Raw genomic sequence first — 24327 nt, 5'->3', positions numbered from 1 at the left:
TCTGAATGTTTTCATCGTCTCAGGTACTCTGGAGAACATTATATTCAATGATATCCAAATTTGACATTTTAATGAAGGATTTTTAAAATCTATTTCCTCTCATTCTTACAAACTGGGATTGTGTTTTCTGCTGTTTCCACAGGGGCCTCTGTCGGCAAAGAGGTCAACCAGGATCCATCTGATGTGATCAAGAGACCGGGTGAACCGGCAATATTTAACTGCCAACACAAAGATCAGAGCTTGAACCAAATCCTCTGGTACAAACAGTTAAAGAACAAACAGATGCAGCTCCTGGGATACATGGTTGGAGATAAAGAAGTTCCTGAAAAAGGAGTTAATGTGAAGATAACAGGAAATGCAGGAAAAGATCAGACCTGCACATTAACAATAAAAGAAGTGGATCTGAACAGCAGTGCAGTGTATTTCTGTGCTGCTAGTCTCCACAGTGCTGCATGTCACCACTCATCAGTACAAAAACCTCCCTTTATCTCTAAGACACAGCTCACAGCCTCTTCAACTTATTGGGCGTTATTACCAAACCTGTGGTGACAGCTGACATGATCGCTGTGATGTGAAGAGGAGGAGGAAGCAGCTCAGACTCCTCCCACCTCATCACTCTGTCTCCTTTTCTGAAAGGACGTCTTAGTGGCTGCTCTGACACAGGAGACACAACATGATCATCTTATTCCTGATCATTCATTTCAACATCTTTCTGGTGTCAGGTAATGTCTCTAGAGGTTCTTAAAATAGGTGTTTTGTAGGTTTAGTTGTTGAAAGTGTTTTAAAGTGCTGCTGTTTGAGCTGTTCTGTTTACGTCTTCGTCTTTCCACAGGTTCCTCTCCTGGTAAAAAGGTCACCCAGACTCCAGCTCACGTTTACATCAAACCAGGAGAGAAAACAGCCACACTCAACTGTAGACATGAAATTTCAACCTATGATCAAATCCTCTGGTACAAGCAGTCAGACGGAGAGATGACACTCCTGGGATTTATGTATTTCACGGAACCAACCCTTGAGAAAGACTTGAAAATGAAGGTGAAGATCGAAGGGGATGCAAATGAAAACAAGACCTGCACATTAACAATTGAAGAAGCCGCCCTGAACAGCAGTGCAGTGTATTTCTGTGCTGCTAGTCTCCACAGTGCTGCATGTCACCACTCATCAGTACAAAAACCTGCTCTCCACACTTTATCATCTCTGTCGGCTCACAGCCGCCCTCACACCTGCAACAAGCCTCTTCATTTAAATCTCTGATCTCTGTGAATAATAGAGCAGTGGTTGTTGAAACCACCGCTCTGAAAGAAGTGTTCCTCTCTCTCCTCCTCCACGCCTTTAGAACCTTTATACTGGACCAGATCCACTTCAAGCTTCTTCTCAGTCCCTCAATAACCTCCCCATGTAGTACCTGATCGACCTCCTCAAACGCCACTCCCCATCTCACCTCCTCAGATCTCCTGTCCCCTATCACCAAGACCAAGCACAGCACCTTGCGGGACAGAGTCTTCATCATCGCTGCCCAGACTCTCTGAACTCTCTCCCTCCAAACATCCTCAACTCTGACTCTCTTCACTCATTTAAAAACCACCTCAAGACCTTCCTGTTCAACAAAGACCACAACACATGACCTCTCCTCCCGCCCCCCCTCTGTCTTTGTTCTGTTGAGTACCCATTAAAGCTCTATACAAGTCCAATCAATTATTATTATTATTAAAATATAAATAGAGTTTCATGACATACTGCTTCATAAAAATAGACCAACATACAAGAAATGAAGTGAGTGCACGCTGTAAGGAGGGTACCACCTCAGCCTCATCTGAGCCAGGATAAACCTGGTCTGGGTTCCTCTCATAGGGTGGCAGTATAAACCTTTGACGTGGTGTTTGACGTGATGTTCTGACGTTGAGTTACGACTGTGACTCCGCCCACTTTAAAAGCTCAAAAGGAGGGATTTCCTTTTGAACCCCAGCCTCCAGTTTACTGTGACATCAACTCTGACACATGTAGACTGATGTTAAACTCAGTCAGACACACATCATGATCATCGTCCTCTGTATCACCTTTAACCTTTTCATCGTTTCAGGTAAAGTATTCAAGTTTTTTCAAACATTGTCGTCTTAATTTGAAATTCTACTTCCTGTTTTACTGTTTTTTGCACACATTGTGATTGTGAGTTGTTGTTTCCTCAGGTTCCTCTGTCGACAAAGAAGTCATCCAGACTCCAGCTCACGTTTACATCAAACCAGGAGAGAAAACAACAACACTGAACTGTAGACATGAAATTAAAGACTATAATCAAATCTACTGGTACAAGCAGTCAGAGGGAGAGATGAAGTTCCTGGGATATGTGTTTATGAGCAATCCAAACCCAGAGCCAGACGTGAAGGTGACGATGGGAGGGAATGCAGATAAAGGCAAGACCTGCACATTAACAATCCAAGAAGTGGAGCTGAACAGCAGTGCAGTGTATTTCTGTGCTGCTAGTCTCCACAGTGCTGCATGTCACCACTCATCAGTACAAAAACCTCCCTTTATCTCTAAGACACAGCTCACAGCCTCTTCAACTTATTGGGCGTTATTACCAAACCTGTGGTGACAGCTGACATGATGACTGTGATGTGAAGAGGAGGAGGAAGCAGCTCAGACTCCTCCCACCTCATCACTCTGTCTCCTTTTCTGAAAGGACGTCTTAGTGGCTGCTCTGACACAGGAGACACAACATGATCATCTTATTCCTGATCATTCATTTCAACATCTTTCTGGTGTCAGGTAATGTCTCTAGAGGTTCTTAAAATAGGTGTTTTGTAGGTTTAGTTGTTGAAAGGGTTTTAAAGTGCTGCTGTTTGAGCTGTTCTGTTTACGTCTTCGTCTTTCCACAGGTTCCTCTCCTGGTAAAAAGGTCACCCAGACTCCAGCTCACGTTTACATCAAACCAGGAGAGAAAACAGCCACACTCAACTGTAGACATGAAATTCCAAACTATAATTACATCCTCTGGTACAAGCAGTCAGATGAAGAGATGCAGCTCTTGGGATATATGTACCGCACGGATGCAACCCTAGAGAAGGATGTGAACATGAAGGTGAAGATCGAAGGGGATGCAGCTGAAAACAAGACCTGCACATTAACAATTGAAGAAGCCGCCCTGAACAGCAGTGCAGTGTATTTCTGTGCTGCTAGTCTCCACAGTGCTGCATGTCACCACTCATCAGTACAAAAACCTGCTCTCCACATTTTATCATCTCTGTCGGCTCACAGCCGCCCTCACACCTGCAACAAGCCTCTTCATTTAAATCTCTGATCTCTGTGAATAATAGAGCAGTGGTTGTTGAAACCACCGCTCTGAGAGAAGTGTTCCTCTCTCTCCTCCTCCACGCCTTTAGAACCTCCAGACTGGACCAGATCACTTCAAGATCCTGCTCTAGCCCTCAATAACCTCGCCCCCTCGTACCCGACCGACCTCCTCAAACGCCACTCCCCATCTCACCGCCTCAGATCTCCTGTCCCTTTTTGCCAAGACCAAGCACAGCACCTTGGGGGACAGAGTCGTTGCAATCTCTGCCAAGACTCTCTGAACTCTCTCCCTCCAAACATCCTCAACTCTGACTCTCTTCACTCGTTTAAAAACCACCTCAAGACCTTCCTGTTCAACAAAGACCACAACACATGACCTCTCCTCCCGCCCCCCCTCTGTCTTTGTTCTGTTGAGTACCCAGAAAAGCTCTATACAAGTCCAATCAATTATTATTATTAAAATATAAATAGAGTTTCATGACATACTGCTTCATAAAAATAGACCAACATACAAGAAATGAAGTGAGTGCACGCTGTAAGGAGGGTACCACCTCAGCCTCATCTGAGCCAGGATAAACCTGGTCTGGGTTCCTCTCATAAGGTGGCAGTATAAACCTTTGACGTGGTGTTTGACGTGATGTTCTTACGTTGAGTTACAACTGTGACTCCGCCCACTTTAAAAGCTCAAAAGGAGGGATTTCCTTTTGAACCCCAGCCTCCAGTTTACTGTGACATCAACTCTGACACATGTAGACTGATGTTAAACTCAGTCAGACACACATCATGATCATCGTCCTCTGTATCACCTTTAACCTTTTCATCGTTTCAGGTAAAGTATTCAAGTTTTTCAAACATTGTCGTCTTAATTTGAAATTCTACTTCCTGTTTTACTGTTTTTTGCACACATTGTGATTGTGTGTTGTTGTTTCCTCAGGTTCCTCTGTCGACAAAGAAGTCATCCAGACTCCAGCTCACGTTTACATCAAACCAGGAGAAAAAACAACAACACTCAACTGTAGACATGAAATTAAAGACTATGATCGAATCTACTGGTACAAGCAGTCAGACGGAGAGATGAAGTTCCTGGGATATGTGTTAATGAGCGGTCCAAACCCAGAACCAGGCGTGAAGGTGACGATGGGAGGGAGTGCAGATAAAGGCAAGACCTGCACATTAACAATCAAAGAAGTGGAGCTGAACAGCAGTGCAGTGTATTTCTGTGCTGCTAGTCTCCACAGTGCTACAGATCTTTGTTTCTCAATACAAAAAGCTTCTGATGATGGTTTCATTTCATCTCTGTGTTACAGTTCACAGCCCCTTACACCTGTTTCAAAGTCCTCTAACCAATGTGGGTCTTTACTTCTCATCCAGATCAGATACTATGACGGGAGGTTTGGAGACCGCAGCCTCAGACTTTCACTCATGGATTTGATCTGAACTGAGTGGATGTATTATTCAGGATTATGTCAGCCAGCAGCTGAATATTAGGGCTGAGAATCACAGGGACACTCAGGACACGATGTAATACAATATGACATGATACCACACAGGAAGGAAAGACACCTAATACTTGATCCTCTGCCCACAATAACTATAATGACACAATACAGCAATAACTAATAAACTGGAAAGGCCATCATGTAGGGCTGGGCGATAAATCCATCTCATCTATGAATTCATATTTGTGATCTAGGACGACTTTTAAACAAGAACATCTAGACTTCCTCTTTAACTTCCTCCTCCCTGCCTCTGGGCTCTTGAAGCTCCTCTTATTTACCTCCTACAGGGACAAACAACAACAACATGTCCGCCAGCATTAATGAAGACTGTTCCCAAGAAAGTGGTTTGTAACTGGTTTGGTTTTACAGCGTCAGACCTCAAACAATCCACAGTCCCTCAGTTTGTTCAGAAGCTGTAGCAGCTAAAGGAAGCAGCACGACCAATTTATTCCAACATCAGCTGCACACGTGAAAAGATCTCTAGAGAGCTGGACTACAACAGACATGTGGTCCAGTCCAACCATGCAGCCTCACACGAGTGTGACGGAGCATCTTATTAATGATGATCGGGCTCTGTGAAGTGTCTTCCTCTGATAGGTGGCAGTATATACCCTTCATGAAACTGTGGTGTGTGTTGGTGTCTGATATGATGTTGTTCATGTAAAGAACTGGAGGTACAATGTGACTCCGCCCACTTTAAAAGGTGGTGTTGGTGAAACTGGAAGAAGAGGCGTTTCCTTAAAGAGAGGAGGAAGAGTCAGCAGACGAGCTCACAGTAAACTGGGATGAAGAAAGAGAAGCAATAACCAGACTGATGTTAAACTCAGTCAGAAACTACATCATGATCATTTTCCTCTGTGTCACTCTGAATGTTTTCATCGTCTCAGGTACTCTGGAGAACATTATATTCAATGATATCCAAATTTGACATTTTAATGAAGGATTTTTAAAATCTATTTCCTCTCATTCTTACAAACTGGGATTGTGTTTTCTGCTGTTTCCACAGGGGCCTCTGTCGGCAAAGAGGTCAACCAGGATCCATCTGATGTGATCAAGAGACCGGGTGAACCGGCAATATTTAACTGCAGACATAAAGATCAGAGCTTGAACCAAATCCTCTGGTACAAACAGTTAGAGGACGGACAGATGCAGTTCCTGGGATACATGACTGGAGAACAAGAAGTTCCTGAAAAAGGAGTTAATGTGAAGATAACAGGGAATGCAAGAAAAGATCAGACCTGCACATTAACAATCAAAGAAGTGGATCTGAACAGCAGTGCAGTGTATTTCTGTGCTGCTAGTCTCCACAGTGCTGCATGTCACCACTCATCAGTACAAAAACCTCCCTTTATCTCTAAGACACAGCTCACAGCCTCTTCAACTTATTGGGCGTTATTACCAAACCTGTGGTGACAGCTGACATGATGACTGTGATGTGAAGAGGAGGAGGAAGCAGCTCAGACCCCTCCCACCTCATCACTCTGTCTCCTTTTCTGAAAGGACGTCTTAGTGGCTGCTCTGACACAGGAGACACAACATGATCATCTTATTCCTCATCATTCATTTCAACATCTTTCTGGTGTCAGGTAATGTCTCTAGAGGTTCTTAAAATAGGTGTTTTGTAGGTTTAGTTGTTGAAAGTGTTTTAAAGTGCTGCTGTTTGAGCTGTTCTGTTTACGTCTTCGTCTTTCCACAGGTTCCTCTCCTGGTAAAAAGGTCACCCAGACTCCAGCTCACGTTTACATCAAACCAGGAGAGAAAACAGCCACACTCAACTGTAGACATGAAATTTCAGGCTATTATGTTATCCTCTGGTACAAGCAGTCAGACGGACAGATGACGCTCCTGGGAAATATGTATTACACAGCTCCAACCCTAGAAAAGGATGTGAACATGAAGGTGAAGATCGGAGGGGATGCAAATGAAAACAAGACCTGCACATTAACAATTGAAGAAGCCGACCTGAACAGCAGTGCAGTGTATTTCTGTGCTGCTAGTCTCCACAGTGCTGCATGTCACCACTCATCAGTACAAAAACCTGCTCTCCACATTTTATCATCTCTGTTGGCTCACAGCCGCCCTCACACCTGCAACAAGCCTCTTCATTTAAATATCTGATGTCTGTGAATAATAGAGCAGTGGTTGTTGAAACCACCGCTCTGAAAGAAGTGTTCCTCTCTCTCCTCCTCCACGCCTTTAGAACCTCCAGACTGGACTACTGCAACAGCATCCTTTACGGCCTTCCCTCCACTGAAATGTTCAACAAAGACCACAACACATGACCTCTCCTCCCGCCCCCCCCCTCTGTCTTTGTTCTGTTGAGTACCCAGAAAAGCTCTATACAAGTCCAATCAATTATTATTATTAAAAATATAAATAGAGCTTCATGACATACTGCTTCATAAAAATAGACCAACATACAAGAAATGAAGTGAGTGCACGCTGTAAGGAGGGTACCACCTCAGCCTCATCTGAGCCAGGATAAACCTGGTCTGGGTTCCTCTCATAAGGTGGCAGTATAAACCTTTGACGTGGTGTTTGACGTGATGTTCTTACGTTGAGTTAGGACTGTGACTCCGCCCACTTTAAAAGCTCAAAAGGAGGGATTTCCTTTTGAACCCCAGCCTCCAGTTTACTGTGACATCAACTCTGACACATGTAGACTGATGTTAAACTCAGTCAGACACACATCATGATCATCGTCCTCTGTATCACCTTTAACCTTTTAATCGTTTCAGGTAAAGTATTCAAGTTTTTTTTACAGATTGTCGTCTTAATTTGAAATTCTACTTCCTGTTTTACTGTTTTTTGCACACATTGTGATAGTGTGTTGTTGTTTCCTCAGGTTCCTCTGTCGACAAAGAAGTCATCCAGACTCCAGCTCACGTTTACCTCAAACCAGGAGAGAAAACAGCAACACTCAACTGTAGACATGAAATTCAGAGCTATAATCAAATCTTCTGGTACAAGCAGTCAGAGGGAGAGATGAAGTTCCTGGGATATGTGTTTATGAGCGGTCCAAACCCAGAGCCAGACGTGAAGGTGACGATGGGAGGGAATGCAGATAAAGGCAAGAACTGCACATTAACAATCAAAGAAGTGGATCTGAACAGCAGTGCAGTGTATTTCTGTGCTGCTAGTCTCCACAGTGCTGCATGTCACCACTCATCAGTACAAAAACCTCCCTTTATCTCTAAGACACAGCTCACAGCCTCTTCAACTTATTGGGTGTTATTACCAAACCTGTGGTGACAGCTGACATGATGACTGTGATGTGAAGAGGAGGAGGAAGCAGCTCAGACTCCTCCCACCTCATCACTCTGTCTCCTTTTCTGAAAGGACGTCTTAGTGGCTGCTCTGACACAGGAGACACAACATGATCATCTTATTCCTGATCATTCATTTCAACATCTTTCTGGTGTCAGGTAATGTCTCTAGAGGTTCTTAAAATAGGTGTTTTGTAGGTTTAGTTGTTGAAAGTGTTTTAAAGTGCTGCTGTTTGAGCTGTTCTGTTTACGTCTTCGTCTTTCCACAGGTTCCTCTCCTGGTAAAAAGGTCACCCAGACTCCAGCTCACGTTTACATCAAACCAGGAGAGAAAACAGCCACACTCAACTGTAGACATGAAATTTCAGGCTATTATGTTATCCTCTGGTACAAACAGTCAGACGGACAGATGCAGCTCTTGGGATATGTGTCCTTCACGGAACCAACCCTTGAGAAAGACTTGAAAATGAAGGTGAAGATCGAAGGGGATGCAAATGAAAACAAGACCTGCACATTAACAATTGAAGAAGCCGACCTGAACAGCAGTGCAGTGTATTTCTGTGCTGCTAGTCTCCACAGTGCTGCATGTCACCACTCATCAGTACAAAAACCTGCTCTCCACATTTTATCATCTCTGTCGGCTCACAGCCGCCCTCACACCTGCAACAAGCCTCTTCATTTAAATCTCTGATCTCTGTGAATAATAGAGCAGTGGTTGTTGAAACCACCGCTCTGAAAGAAGTGTTCCTCTCTCTCCTCCTCAACGCCTTTAGAACCTCCAGACTGGACTACTGCAACAGCATCCTTTACGGCCTTCCCTCCACCGACCTCCAAAAACTCCAACATGTCCAGAACTCAGCTGACCCGGTTACTCACCCACTCCCGCTCCATCCTTCAGCACCTCCACTGGCCAAATGTACAGATAACAGAATGTAAGACTAAAGGTCTGCGTGACTATCTTTGATAGGTGGCAGTATATACCCTTCATGAAACTGTGGTGTGTGTTGGTGTCTGATATGATGTTGTTCATGTAAAGAACTGGAGGTACAATGTGACTCCGCCCACTTTAAAAGGTGGTGTTGGTGAAACTGGAAGAAGAGGCGTTTCCTTAAAGAGAGGAGGAAGAGTCAGCAGACGAGCTCACAGTAAACTGGGATGAAGAAAGAGAAGCAATAACCAGACTGATGTTAAACTCAGTCAGAAACTACATCATGATCATTTTCCTCTGTGTCACTCTGAATGTTTTCATCGTCTCAGGTACTCTGGAGAACATTATATTCAATCATATCCAAATTTGACATTTTAATGAAGGATTTTTAAAATCTATTTCCTCTCATTCTTACAAACTGGGATTGTGTTTTCTGCTGTTTCCACAGGGGCCTCTGTCGGCAAAGAGGTCAACCAGGATCCATCTGATGTGATCAAGAGACCGGGTGAACCGGCAGTATTTAACTGCCAACACAAAATTAGTGGCTATAACCGAATCCTCTGGTACAAACAGTTGGAAGACGGACAGATGCAGTTCCTGGGATACATGGTTGGAGATCAAGCATCTCCTGAAGACAAAGACAAAGTGAGCATGGACGGGAGTGCAGCTGAAAACAAGAACTGCACACTAACAATCAAAGAAGCCGACCTGAACAGCAGTGCAGTGTATTTCTGTGCTGCTAGTCTCCACAGTGCTGCAGATCTTTGTTTCTCAATACAAAAAGCTTCTGATGATGGTTTCATTTCATCTCTGTGTTACAGTTCACAGTCCCTTACACCTGTTTCAAAGTCCTCTAACCAGTGTGGGTCTTTACTTCTCATCCAGATCAGATACTATGACGGGAGGTTTGGAGACAGCAGCCTCAGACTTTCACTCAAGCTTTCTATCTGTAAGAGATCATACATTTAAAATAGTTTTTACTAAGCGGTGAGGAAGCCATGTTTTTACAACAACAACAACAAAAGCTGGAATAAAACTCAACACAGTAAACAAGGTCCTGAGGCTGACTCTGACCAACAGGTGGAGACAAAGCACACGCTATGCAGCTTTTACCATGAGGAAGCGGTGATAACCAACACACACAAGCAGCTTCTTCACTCTGCTGCATGTTCATCACAGCCTTACTCTGCTCCAACAGTGCCCAACATGCCTTCATCAGTTCAGACTTCTGGTTTTCTCCTCATATGTTATTGCATTAAGATGTTGAATGTTATTGGAATATACTGAACACATCTAAAGTCACATTTTCTTAATCTCTGCTCTGCCTCAGTGATGTTTTGATAATCTGCTCTCCTCCACAGGTAGTGATGGAGACTTCTGAGGTCCAGATCTCCTGCAAACACAACGACAACAACCTTGAACTGATGCTCTGGTATCAGCAGAGAAAGGACAGCCTGTCATCAAAACAGGATCAGATCCAGTCCCATCTTCCAGACAGGACTCAGTCTGATCTCATCTTAATCCACCATGAGCAGAGCACTTTGCAGCATTTAGCAAGTTACAGTGGCAAGGACAAACTTCCTTTAACAGGCAGAAACCTCCAGCAGGACCAGACTCATGTTAGACACACATCTGCTGAGACCGTGTTGGAGAGAGGGATAGAGGGAGGTGAAGACCGATTAGCTTCAGTGAGAGACAATGAATGAGAGACGATTAAAAACAAACACGACGGTCATTTAAGGTGGATTGATTCATACACAACGTCAACTCCACCTTTACAATTCCAGCAGCTGCCAAAAAGTGGGCTTGGGTTGTACAATACACACAATTTATTAGCTTTAGTCTAACTAGTGTTCAACTACTTGAGATGCCCCACCTCCTGCTTTCTCACCAAGATACCACCTTTTGTGTTTTAAATTGTGACATTTAACATAAAAACAGAATATGCAAGACAGATACATTAATATTAATATTAATATTAATAAACGTAGATATTTACAGCTGTTGTGCATCTTTGTGAAACAGTTTCATGTCTGACTTTGAAGTGTGAACAAAACCAAGCTTAACTAATTACATTCATACAGGAGGAATCTGTTTTAGAGTGTCCAAAGTACGGCCCGGGGGCCAATTGCGGCCCGAGGTCCATTTATTTATGGCCCCAAGCTTCCATCTTAAATTGTGTTATTTATAGCACATAACTTAATCACATTCTGAATCATCTGTACATTTGTAGTTTCTTTCAAGCGCTCAAACAAAACTAAAGTCAATCCAGAAATGTCTCAAACAGCTTCATAAGGACTACCTCTCTAAAGCCAAAGCTCTGGGGATTCTTCAAGATGGCAGTAAAGAAGAAACACAAGAACTCTTAAAGCTGACAGGTTTTCAAATGAATGTTCTTATCATGATGTGAAAATGTTCTTGATGAACACTAAAAGTTCAGAAGACACAAAAGAGGACACAAGACAAGATCAAAATTATGAAATTGTACAGAAAAGGCAAAATTAGGTGAATAAAAAATGATCAAAATGTAGGAAAATAATGATTTAGTTCTTAATATGTCGTCTGCTGGTCAGAACAGTCTTAAAAACAACATGAAAAAGAAGTGTGATGAAATCCAGATCGTGATCCTGCCATAGGAAAATAATGAGACGATATTTTTCCCACATTGCCCCAATGAAAAACATTTTCCTCCAGAAGAAGATAATGTTTGCTAATCTTTACATGGTACTTCCTAGTTACTGTTTTATTCAGAAAACATTTAAAATAATTATTAAATATTTCATATCTAACTTTTAAGATTCCTAAGTCTCAGTAGGATCCACTGGCCCTTTGGTATTCTGACAACATCACATGTGGCCCTCTTTGAAAAAAGTTTGGACACCCCTGGTTTAGAGTCTTGTATAGATTAGTTTGAGTATCTAATATATAATATAATATATATCTAATATGTTGGAGTCATGAAAAAAGAGGATGTTAAAATGCATTTGATGCTTATATATGCTTACATATTTTTAGCTGTTAAAGGTTGCATACATAGAAAATATAAAACAATAAACATGCAGCTGCTGCTCAGACTCCATCAGGAGATTTTAGCTGTGATGAGAAACTTCTTTAGAGTTTGCATCAGTGGAGTAAAGAGCATTGATATCTACATTCACTGACTCAAAATGAAGCTGGCCTCATTTGGCGTGGTTGTATGGGCGGCCCTGACCCCTGCCTGAAATTCTCGTCATTAGGTTATGTTTTATTCTTATTTGTACCATTCATTTTTATTATTATCATATCTATTTATTCATTATATATGAAGAGTTCATTTGCAAAAACGGTTAACTCACTTTTGAAAAACTAATTAAATGTTTCAAAAAACATATTTTTCTATTAATAGCTTTTGGTAATAGAAAGAAAGGTTTATTTTTACTTTATTGATCCCCAGGGGGGAAATTCAATTTTTTCACTCATGCTATTTTGGACATGCTACACATACAGTTTTTTTGGTATATACATACAAATGCACACACATGCAGTGGACATGCTTAGGGAGAGATGTCAGAGTGAGGATACTGCCGTCAACCAGCGCATCCCGAGCAGTTGGGGGTTCGGTGCCTTGCTCAAGGGCACCTCTGCAGTGCCCAGGCAGGTGAACCAGCACCTCTCCAGCCACCAGTCCACTTGCCAAACTTCGTCCATACTGGGACTCGAACCGGCGACCTTTCGGTTCCCAAGCCAAGACTGAGCTACTGCCGCCCCCATATATTATATTATATTATATTATATTATATTATATTATATTATATCAATCAACTGAGGTTGACTTTACTTGTCAGAGGTATCTTGAAAGTGTAACTTCATTAGGAATCAGAATCAGGATCAGCTTTATTGGCCAGGTATGCTTGAACACACAAGGAATATGACTTTGGTAAACTGTGCTCTCTTTGTACAAAGGCATGAGAATAAGACATACAAATAAAAATATAAATATAATAATAATAACATCAAAAAGAATAACAAACAGGCATGACTGACAGGCTACAAATAATATGATAATAGTGCAGTGGTGAGTAGTGCAGAGGTAGTTTACATTAAAAGAGTATATGTAGATGAAAGTTAAATAATAAAAAATATATATATATAATATATTATGATAATATTATTAAAAAGAAATATCGTTTTTGAACATGTATAAAAACAGAGTTATCTGTTTTTGCAAATGAACTCTTCATATATTTAATTTATATATAAATGTTTATTTTATTTATTTATTTCCTTTTTTTTAAATTTCATGTATGTCTTTATTTTCATTATATGGATGGTAAGTAAAATAGAAACAGTGTGTCAAGCTGTGAAAAATCTAAATAAACAATTCAAAAATATAAATCTGGTTCCTCTCTGCAGACTCATTTATCTGTTTGCTTTGCATCGGTTCAAAAAGCCTCAACATCTAAACAACACATCAAGAGAAAGCTAGATAAAGAAGGTGTGGAGGATGTTTTGTACATTTTCAAAGACATGTGTTTCTCTGCTTTGGAAAACAAACAAACAAACAAACAGAAACATGAGACTTCAGGACTCCCTGCAGCGTCAGGCACATCTTGTCAGAAGTGCTTTTTGTAAATGTGTCTCCTCACGTCACTGTGATCTGTCAGGATGAAGAGGTGTGACCAGTAGAGTCGACCCTCCCTCTGATCTGTGTTTATCTCTCTTCAGTCTCCTCTCTTCCTTCCTCCTCTTCTTCTTTTCTTAGCTGTCACAGAAATAGCAGCAGTGAGCTGGTGGTGTTGGAGCCGAGCTGCACAGCTGCTCTCTCAGGCTCACAGAGATGGAGGCTGAGATACGGCGGAGCAGGGAAACAAACTGGCAGTAGGTTTTTGTGTGAGTGTTTTTCACCGTGGGGACAGGGGGCCACGGTGATACAATCCTATAGAGCCGCCGTACAAAAACCTCCTCCCATTAACACACAGTGTGCAGACGGCTGCGTGATGCCAGGAGAGCAGAAAAACATGAAATCTGAAGCCGAGCAGGACGGGACAACACTTCAGCAGTGAAAGGTTTGTTTCTGTGCAGAAACATCTTTAGAAACATGACTTTTTGTTCCTCAGTGAATCATCTGGATGCTTCTTTTCTCATCTTCACAAACAGAAAAGAAACCTGAACATCATGAAGCTCATCCTGCACGTTTAAACCTTCTTCATCCTCTGGATTATCACTCCGTCTCAACGCACACATTCTGCAGAGTTTGGGGACTTTTTGGTGAAGGAGGTTTTCAATGTGACACTGGAACTGAAGCTTACTTTGGAAAGGGAACTAAACTCACAGTTCTGGGTAAGTTGAAACTTGAGTGACTTTAATAGACTGAAACAAAGTGAAAAGAGTCCAAATGTTGGAGAGAGAGAGAGAGAGAGAAAGAAAAAGCTGCTGGAGTGAAAACTCTGAAATATTGAGCTGAACAGAGACACTGTGAGTTACACTGAGCCGGCTTTCTTTGGACCAGGAACCAAACTCACAGTTTTAGGTAAATATCTCAGGTTCTTACTGTAGTTTGATCCATTTCACACACTTTAAAGTCCCACTGTGGGAGAGATCACAGTGAAAACTCCACAGAGATGATTGTTGTAGAGAAAGAAAGAAGAGTTTGATGCTCAGTGTTTCTGCACTGTGACAATAACAACGAAGCGTACTTTGGACCAGGAACCAAACTGACTGTTTTAGGTAAATACTTCAGATTTTAACTGTATATTAAGAGATGTTACACACCCTAGAGTCTAAGTATGGATAGAGATAGAATTAACTAAAGGTTATAGTGATGGAGAGAGAAAGAAGAGTTGATGCTCAGTGTTTCTGCACTGTGACTCTGACTCTGAAGCGTACTTTGGAAAAGGAACCAAACTGACTGTTTTAGGTAAATATGTTATCTCTTTAACTATATTTTAATAGATGTTACACACTCTAGTGTCTAAGTATAGATAGAGATATAATTAAATATTAATAAAGGTAAGTCTGATAGAGAAAGAAAGAGGAGTTGATGCTCAGTGTTTCTGCACTGTGACACTAACTCTGAAGCGTACTTTGGAAAAGGAACCAAACTGACTGTTTTAGGTAAATATTTCAGCTCTTCAATGTGTTTTAAAAGATAGTACACACTCAAGAGTCTAAGTATAGACAGAAATATACCTAAAAGTTTCCTAAAGGTAAGTCTGATAGAGAAAGAAAGAAGAGTTTGATGCTCAGTGTTTCTGCACTGTGACAATGCCAACGAAGCTTACTTTGGAAAAGGAACCAAACTGACTGTTTTAGGTGAGTCAAAGAGATTTTAACAGCTCAAATGAAAGCTTGAAAACTGCAGGAGCGTGTTAGGAATCATAAAGTACTTCAGTCTTCAGTTCAGCTCAGAGCTTTTTGACATTAAGCCTGAGCGCTGTGCTAATTACGAAGCTTACTTCGGCGCTGGGACTAAACTGACTGTTCTTGGTGAGTGAAAGGTTTCACTTATTTCTGATGAACCAGCTCATTGAAGAATCTAAATCTAGAGGAGTTTTAATGGAAGTCTATTTATTTATATAGCTGGAGTCTAATCCAGTAAATGTTAGCTTTGTGAGACGGTAAAGTCGGTCAAAGTAGGCCGTGTTGTTTTGAGCACAGATGAAGCTCACTGTGACTCTGGTGGTTCTTATGAAGCTTACTTTGGTGGAGGAACAAAGTTAACTGTGTTAGGTAAGAGAAATCTCTTATTTTTACAGTTTAATGATCATTTCTGAAGGGAAACTTTTAAAAAACATGAAAGAAGTGATTCTGGAACTCTTAAAGTTCAGGTTGAGCTCAAACTTTGTGACATTCAGCTCAAGCACTGTGTCAGTACGAAGCTTACTTCGGCGCTGGGACTAAACTGACTGTCCTCGGTGAGTGAAAGGTTTCACTTATTTCTGATGAACCAGCTCATTGAAGAATCTAAATCTAGAGGAGTTTTAATGGAAGTCTATTTATTTATATAGCTGGAGTCTAATCCAGTAAATGTTAGCTTTGTGAGACGGTAAAGTCGGTCAACGTATGCCGTGTTGTTTTGAGCACAGATGAAGCTCACTGTGACTCTGGTGGTTCTGAAGAGGCTTACTTTGGTGGAGGAACAAAGTTAACTGTGTTAGGTAAGAGATATTTGATTTATGTTGAGTCTGTGATAATCTGCTGGAAGTAAAGTTTCTGAAAAACATGAAAGAAGTGATTCTAGAACTCTTAAAGTTCAGGTTGAGCTCAAACTTTGTGACGTTCAGCTCGAGCTCTGTGTCAGTACGAAGCTTATTTCGGCCCTGGGACTAAACTGACTGTTCTCGGTGAGTAAAACATCCAAACTGTATCTTCTTTGTTCCTCTGTGAGATGAGTTTGGATGCAAAACAGGTCAATTTAACATGGAAAGTAAATCTAGTCGCTCAAAGAGTGCAGTGAGGAGTGTGTAGGTTAGTTTTGAGCACAGATGAAGCTCACTGTGACTCTAATTCTGCAGAGGCTTACTTTGGTGGAGGAACAAAGTTAACTGTGTTAGGTAAGACATATCTCTTGTTTTTATGGTTCAATCATAATTTCTGCAGGAAGAACACTTTTTAAAAAACATGAATGAAGTGATTCTTGAACTCTTAAAGTTCAGGTTGAGCTCAAACTTTTTGACGTTAAGCTCAAGCTCTGTGTCAGTACGAAGCTTACTTCGGCCCTGGGACTAAACTGACTGTTCTCGGTGAGTAAAACATCCAAACTAAGACTGATAACTTCATCTATAACAGACGTAAAAGAAGAAGAAGCAGGTTTCTTGTTGAAGCGAAACATTTGAGTTACATTAAACTTTTAAAAATGGACGTTAGTGCAGAAAAAAGTGGACTCTGGATTGAAAGAAAAGGAACATTTAAGAGAAGAAGGTCACTGAGAAGAAGGGAGAAATGTTAAAGAGGTAAAGTGAAGCAGCGGCTTGTTTTGAGCACAGATGAAGCTCACTGTGACTCTGGTGGTGTCTCAGAGGCTTACTTTGGTGGAGGAACAAAGTTAACTGTGTTAGGTAAGAAAACATTTAAAGAGCTTTAAATATAGTTCAGGTTTGATTCTGTTGAGATGTTTCTGACTCTTCTGAAGCTTTAATCGCCCCAAAACAAACTCAGAAACATCGATGATTAAACCTCGATTTCATCTGTTTAAAGTCTAAATAATCATTAAAAAGTTAAAACAAGGAAACATGTTTAAGAGGTAAACTTTAGTGAGGACAGGTTTGACTTTTTGGGAGCTTAAGTGCATTCAATTCTCTACATGTCAAATAGATAAAGAGTTGGAATAGTTTGTAAGTAGCACAGAAAAAGGAGAGACATCAGGAAGAGTTCTTGTCACGGAGGAAAGTCACTGTGCTCGTATGCGGAGGCTTACTTTGGAGCTGGAACTAAACTCACTGTTTTAGGTAAGAAAAGGAGTCCAGCTTCACCTGACCAGCTTCTTATTTCTGTGATATGATCAGAGACAACATTTAGAAACAGCATGAAGACATTTGATTTTATCCTCTTAAAGAAAAGGAGTGAAAATAAAGTGTTAAAGAAGTTAAAGCAGGTAAATTAGTGGGAGTAAAATCCAGCGTGTTGAGAGTGGTGCGGTGAAAGTGGAGCATGAATTAAAGATTTGGCTGTGAGCCCGGATTATTCCTCTCACACTGACTTCTTATCAGCTCACTGAAACACTGTGAGCAACAGAGAGAGGCTTACTTTGGAGCTGGAACTAAACTCACTGTTTTAGGTAAGACAAGCCAAACTTACTGAACATGACTAAAGATGAAGTCCAGAGTTTACTGAATCTGGCAGAGTGAAAGTTTTATTCTCAGTGTTTGCAAATCTGCTTCAAGGTGAGGATCATTTGATTATTTCACGTCCTGAAGAAGTAAAACCCTGACTTAAATATCTGCAGTTAAAGTGTGTGAAAGCGTTTCTGCAGAAGGATTGAAAGATTAAAATGAGAGCTCAGAGACCGAGTGTACAGCTTCACTGCTGAGAGGTGGAGAGGTTTTATCTGCAGCTGTGTATCAGTGTGAACAACTACGACCCTGCTTACTTTGGAGCTGGAACCAAACTCACTGTTTTAGGTAAGACCATCACAAAAACTGAAATAATAAATCATCAAACTGCTCTGAGACTCGGTCGGGTCAGGGTCAGGGTTTGTGGTTAATCTCATGCTCTTTAAGGGAACTTGAATCAGGAGTTTAAAGACCGTGTGTTCAGCTTCACTGCTGAGAGGTGGAGAGGTTTTAACTGCAGCCGTGTATCAGTGTGAACAACTACGACCCTGCTTACTTTGGAGCTGGAACTAAACTCACAGTGCTCGGTAAGGAAAGGATTCAAAAATAATCTGCTTGTTTGTTTTCACTCTTAATCTGCAGAGAATTAATGCATCAGATCACTTATTTTGTACTTTCATATGTTAGAAAATTCAAGGTTATATTCTCATGACTGCACGCCTGATGTGCCATAAAAGTCAGATTAGTGTGTGTTCTTTAAGATTAGTGTTTGCTGGATGTGTCCTGTCTGCAGTGTCATGCACTTTGTTGGTTCGTGCATTAAAAACTCTGCAACTTTAATCTGTCTCTCACGTTCGTACGTTCTTACAGAACAGCGTCACTTTACCTTTTAGAGTGAAGGAAAAGAGAGAAAATGTTAAGAAAAGAATCAATAAGCAAGAGAAAAAGATGTTGAGGATTGCTCTGTATGTGTGCTATAACAAGAAGTTTGAACATTTAATACTTAGATCAGGTTTTTTAGATATCTCTCCTTTAATTCCTCTGAGTCAAAGCATTCCAGATATCTTCAGTGTCATTCTTACGGGCTAAAATAAACATGTCGGGTCTTTGTAGAGGAAAAACTCTTCTTTCAGAGCTCTTCAGTCCAGGTGTAACTCTTTGTTCTTTAGTTTTATTTGTGTAAAATGGAAAATCAGAGTTGTCAGAGGAAGAAAAACCTTACAGAGTTCCTAAATGTACTCAGCGTGTGAGGGATGTTTTTGTTGATATCTAACTACAAAAGGGAGCAATTTGGAATGGAATCTCTGATTCTGTTCTCTTTGATTCTGTTCTCTTTGATTCTATTCTATTCTCTTTGATTCTGTTCTCTTTGATTCTGTTCTATTCTCTTTGATTCTATTCTTGTTGATTCTGTTCTCTTTGATTCTATTCTCTTTGATTCTATTCTCTTTGATTCTGTTCTCTTTGATTCTATTCTCTTTGATTCTATTCTCTTTGATTCTATTCTATTCTCTTTGATTCTATTCTCGTTGATTCTGTTCTATTCTCTTTGATTCTATTCTCTTTGATTCTATTCTCGTTGATTCTGTTCTATTCTCTTTGATTCTATTCTTTTTGATTCTATTATCTTTGATTCTGTTCTCTTTGATTCTATTATCTTTGATTCTGTTCTCTTTGATTCTGTTCTCTTTGATTCTGTTCTCTTTGATTCTGTTCTCTTTGATTCTATTCTCTTTGATTCTATTCTCTTTGATTCTGTTCTCTTTGATTCTATTCTCTTTGATTCTATTCTCTTTGATTCTATTCTATTCTCTTTGATTCTGTTCTCTTTGATTCTATTCTATTCTCTTTGATTCTGTTCTATCCTCTTTGATTCTATTCTCTTTGATTCTATTCTATTCTCTTTGATTCTATTCTCGTTGATTCTGTTCTATTCTCTTTGATTCTGTTCTCTTTGATTCTATTCTCGTTGATTCTGTTCTATTCTCTTTGATTCTATTCTTTTTGATTCTGTTCTCTTTGATTCTGTTCTCTTTGATTCTGTTCTCTTTGATTCTATTCTCTTTGATTCTATTCTCTTTGATTCTGTTCTCTTTGATTCTATTCTCTTTGATTCTATTCTCTTTGATTCTGTTCTATTCTCTTTGATTCTATTCTATTCTCTTTGATTCTATTCTTGTTGATTCTGTTCTATTCTCTTTGATTCTGTTCTCTTTGATTCTGTTCTTGTTGATTCTGTTCTCTTTGATTCTATTCTCTTTGATTCTATTCTATTTTCTTTGATTCTATTCTCGTTGATTCTGTTCTATTCTCTTTGATTCTGTTCTCTTTGATTCTATTCTATTTTCTTTGATTCTATTCTCGTTGATTCTGTTCTATTCTCTTTGATTCTGTTCTTGTTGATTCTTTTCTCTTTGATTCTGTTCTCTTTGATTCTATTCTCTTTGATTCTGTTCTCTTTGATTCTGTTCTCTTTGATTCTATTCTCTTTGATTCTATTCTCTTTGATTCTATTCTATTCTCTTTGATTCTATTCTCTTTGATTCTATTCTCTTTGATTCTATTCTATTCTCTTTGATTCTATTCTCGTTGATTCTGTTCTATTCTCTTTGATTCTGTTCTCTTTGATTCTGTTCTTGTTGATTCTGTTCTTGTTGATTCTGTTCTCTTTGATTCTGTTCTCTTTGATTCTGTTCTCTTTGATTCTATTCTCTTTGATTCTATTCTCTTTGATTCTATTCTATTCTCTTTGATTCTGTTCTATTCTCTTTGATTCTATTCTCTTTGATTCTGTTCTCTTTGATTCTGTTCTTGTTGATTCTGTTCTCTTTGATTCTATTCTCTTTGATTCTATTATATTTGGTTCCGTTCTCTACTCTTTGATTCTGTTCTCTCAAAATGTGTGTCCACCCTGATGTTCATGTCCTGACTCTGCTCTGAAGACCTCTCATGGTCATCAGAGTTCTGTGTTGTTCTTGAGTTTCAGTAGATCTGTAAGCAGCTTTACTTCTTTCCCTCGTCTTTGCGGAAGACTCAAGTCAAATCCAGATTTATGTTTTGATTTTTGTCCTTTGTCTTTGCAGAAAAGGAACATGTGGTCACTCCACCGAATGTCACAGTCTTCCCTCCTTCAAAAAAGGAGTGTGAAGACAAGACAGACCAGAAAAAGAAGACGATAAAGAAGACGATCGTCTGTGTGGCCAGTGGATTCTACCCGGACCATGTCACCTTCTCCTGGTTTTTAAACTCTGAAGGAGTCAGCTCAGGTGTGGCCACTGACAGCAGCGCTGTGATAGAGCCACAGGGAAACAAGACCTACAGTATCAGCAGCAGGCTGAGTGTCTCTGCTGACAAGTGGTACAAAATGGAGAATGAGTTCATCTGCACCGTCAGCTTCTTTGACGGGACAGAATGGATCAATGAAACTGCTTCCGTCTTCGGGGAAGAAGGTTTGTTCAGAACAACTTCAGAAATAATCTCATCTGGATCTTTGCTCTGTTTGAAAATCAAGCTAACTGTCTGATTCTTCTCTTTATTCTCCAGGCAAAGTCAGAGGTGAGTGTTTGTTTCTGTCAGTTCTGCACCACAGTGCATCAACTGCTCTGTGTTTATCCTCACAGAGCTCACAGTATCTGAGACAACACGCTCTCATTGTGTTCTGTTGGATGTTTGAATCTCTTTGAATCTCATCCTGATGTTTGAACTGTCTGCAGGGCATTACCTGAAGGTCACACAGAGCGCCAAACTCTGCTACACCGTCCTCATCGTCAAGAGCTGTTTGTACGGAGGCTTCGTGGCTCTGCTGCTGCTGAAGCTTAAGGTCTGTTTTCACATCATGTCTATGTTTCACCTCCTCACCACACTGTGGATCCAAAACACGCTCTCTTCTCTTATTTGATCCTGTCCTGTTTCAACCACCTGTTAGTCTCAGTATTTAGACAGAACTTACCCTTAAAGGAAAAACGTCATTAAAACGTGGCCGCAGGCCGTGTGATTAATTGACTTTAAAGAGGTATGACGTTCTATTCTATTCTCTTTGATCACATTCTATTCTATTCTCTTTGATCACATTCTATTCTATTCTATTCTCTTTGATCACATTCTATTCTATTATCTTTGGTCCCATTCTATTCTATTCACTTTGATCACATTCTATTCTATTCTATTCTCTTTGATCACATTCTATTCTATTCTATTCTCTTTGATCACATCCCATTCTATTATCTTTGGTCCCATTCTATTCTATTCGCTTTGATCACATTCCATTCTATTATATTTGATCCCATTCCATTCTATTCTCTTTGATCCCATTCCATTCTATTCTCTTTGATCCCATGCCATTCTATTCTCTTTGATCCCATGCCATGCTATTCTCTTTGATCCCATGCCATGCTATTCTCTTTGATCCCATTACATTCTATTCTCTTTGGTCCCATTCCATTCTATTCTCTTTGATCCCATTCCATTCTATTCTCTTTGATCCCATTCCATTCTATTCCCTTTGATCCCATTCCATTCCATTCTATTCTCTTTGATCCCATGCCATGCTATTCTCTTTGATCCCATGCCATGCTATTCTCTTTGATCCCATTCTATTCTCTTTGGTCCCATTCCATTCTATTCTCTTTGATCCCATTCCATTCTATTCTCTTTGATCCCATGCCATTCTATTCTCTTTGATCCCATGCCATGCTATTCTCTTTGATCCCATTCCATTCTATTCTCTTTGGTCCCATTCCATTCTATTCTCTTTGATCCCATTCCATTCTATTCTCTTTGATCCCATTCCATTCTATTCCCTTTGATCCCATTCCATTCTATTCCCTTTGATCCCATTCCATTCTATTCTCTTTGATCCCATTCCATTCCATTCTATTCTCTTTGATCCCATTCCATTCTATTCTAATCTCTTTACCACAGTGTCAACAGGCAGAGGTGAAATTTTGCTCTTAACTGACTGTCTTTCCTTCCTTTGCATTCATGTAACAAGAGGCTGTGTTGAAGTTAATATCAGTGAACGTCTGAGTGAGTAATAACTGACATGTTGTGTTTTCTGTCTCTTGCAGTCTGCAGCGGGAAAACGGAAGAGCTGAGAGCTGATCAAACATCTGTGGAGGAGGACTGATCATGTCGGAGTCTGTAGATAAAATATCTCCACAACTTCATCTCTGAGTGTCAGAGCATCACGAATGTGTTGGTGGTTGTTAGATGATCTTGTTGGCCGTGTAAATACATTTCCCCTTAAAGCTTTTACTCCCTACTTCCCTAACTTCCCTAACTTCCCTAACTTCCCTAACTTCCCTGACTTTCTTTTACGACTAAAGTTTAAGGATTGAGAGGATGCATGAGTTGATCAACTTCTGCTTACATCAATATAACAGCTCTGTAGATTTATTATAAGTGTATAAATTCTTCCTCTTTGTGGTTGTAAACTGTTGAATGTTTAATTTCTCTTCACAATAAAAGCTCATAAGAGAATCTTTTTGTTTGTTTAATCATTTTTCCTTTAACTTTTCACGCTGGGTGTCTTTTCAGAGACTTCTGTACCCTCTGACTTTGTTATATTTAGATAAAACTAAAGCTGACTCGTTGATTTGAGGCACAGAAGAGGACGTTTTACATAAGTAAGGGTTTACTTCATGTAGTGAAACATATCATGTTGACTTTGCATCAAATTCTGCTTATTTTAGTTTAAAAATGTTTTCTAAAAACACTCCTGATGCTTTGTTTTCTCATCAGCTGAGTTACTTTATCTTCTTTGAATCATTTTGTTGTCTCTTTCTCAACGTTTATACTGACGCTACAGAAACAAGCTTTCATTGTTATTTTCTCTGACATCTGATCCAAACAAAACTCCACTCTTAAAGTGAGCTTACTGGATATGTTACGTAGTTGCTGCGATACTTGATGCAGTTAAGATACAATCTCTCCTCACACCTCCTCCTACAAAGAAAGTCAGTTTTTCCACAGACGGTTGGAGCTTTTTTTAGCCGAGTCTTTTCTCAGAAATCAGTCGTCCTCACCCACACCATGTTCAAAATGTCAGCTCAGGAAATGAAGCTGCTTAGTTTTATTTCCCAGAACAAACTAAGAGCTTACTTCACTTTCTCACTTTAATTAAAGACGTTTTTTTTTCCATGTTGAAGGTTCTGACGGTTATTTTCCTCCTAAGAATAAAGAAATCATGACTGTAGTTCAAACAGAGGGAGTAGAGATAAATATGAGACCGTGAGTGCGACGGAACACGAGGACAGGAAGCGAGCGTTGTTTTCTCAGAGCTGCTGCTGCTGCTGAAGCTGAGGGAGTCAGAGTGAGGCGTGAGAGCTGCAGAGAGGAGAGGATGTGGTCACAGAGAAGCCTGCACATCGCAACCCTTCATGTTCACCACAAACACCTGCAGCTCTGCACACACAGACACACACACACACACACACACACATACGCTGTACATCTCTCAGCTGCAAAACTGGCATTTCTGTGTCAACTGACGCTTCACTAAGAACAATAAGTGTGTGTTACATCTCTCACAGCAGCTGTTTCTGTTACATGATGCACTTTGGACTGAAATATTAAATTTTTGAAAAAAGACTAAA

At 40.3% G+C, this 24327-nt stretch overlaps 1 protein-coding gene and 2 gene segments (V, D, J or C); all 3 read left to right on the top strand.

Moving 5' to 3' along the window:
- Positions 1-6282: 6282 nt before the first annotated feature.
- Positions 6283-6908, top strand: LOC117806531. The segment is given in 2 exon segments: positions 6283-6376; positions 6487-6908. Coding segments are annotated over 2 exon segments (471 nt in total).
- Positions 6909-7426: 518 nt separating this feature from the next.
- LOC117805982 lies at positions 7427-8153 on the top strand. The segment is given in 2 exon segments: positions 7427-7528; positions 7636-8153. Coding segments are annotated over 2 exon segments (453 nt in total).
- On the top strand, positions 8090-22912 carry LOC117806530. The gene is made up of 11 exons (XM_034675483.1): positions 8090-8215; positions 8326-8739; positions 9433-9629; positions 10346-10416; positions 13628-13636; positions 13726-13841; positions 14121-14303; positions 20818-21183; positions 21278-21289; positions 21448-21554; positions 22801-22912. The coding sequence occupies exons 1-11, from the start codon at positions 8167-8169 to the stop codon at positions 22825-22827; spliced, it is 1551 nt and encodes a 516-aa protein (XP_034531374.1). The 5' UTR covers positions 8090-8166; the 3' UTR covers positions 22828-22912.
- Positions 22913-24327: the final 1415 nt, after the last annotated feature.

Source organism: Notolabrus celidotus, chromosome 22 (genome assembly GCF_009762535.1).
Source record: "Notolabrus celidotus isolate fNotCel1 chromosome 22, fNotCel1.pri, whole genome shotgun sequence".
Taxonomy (NCBI): domain Eukaryota; kingdom Metazoa; phylum Chordata; class Actinopteri; order Labriformes; family Labridae; genus Notolabrus; species Notolabrus celidotus.
The sequence above is the reverse complement of the archived record's forward strand: the minus strand, read 5'-3'. Positions and strand labels throughout refer to the sequence as shown.

Excerpts from the sequence above, each read along its gene's own strand:
- LOC117806530 (XM_034675483.1), top strand. The coding sequence starts at position 8,167 with ATGATCATCTTATTCCTGATCATTCATTTCAACATCTTTCTGGTGTCA. Across the intron at positions 13,842-14,120 it reads AGCAGGGAAACAAACTGGCA|AAAAGAAACCTGAACATCAT; the intron begins GTAGGTTTTTGT and ends CTTCACAAACAG. Across the intron at positions 14,304-20,817 it reads AACTAAACTCACAGTTCTGG|AAAAGGAACATGTGGTCACT; the intron begins GTAAGTTGAAAC and ends TTGTCTTTGCAG.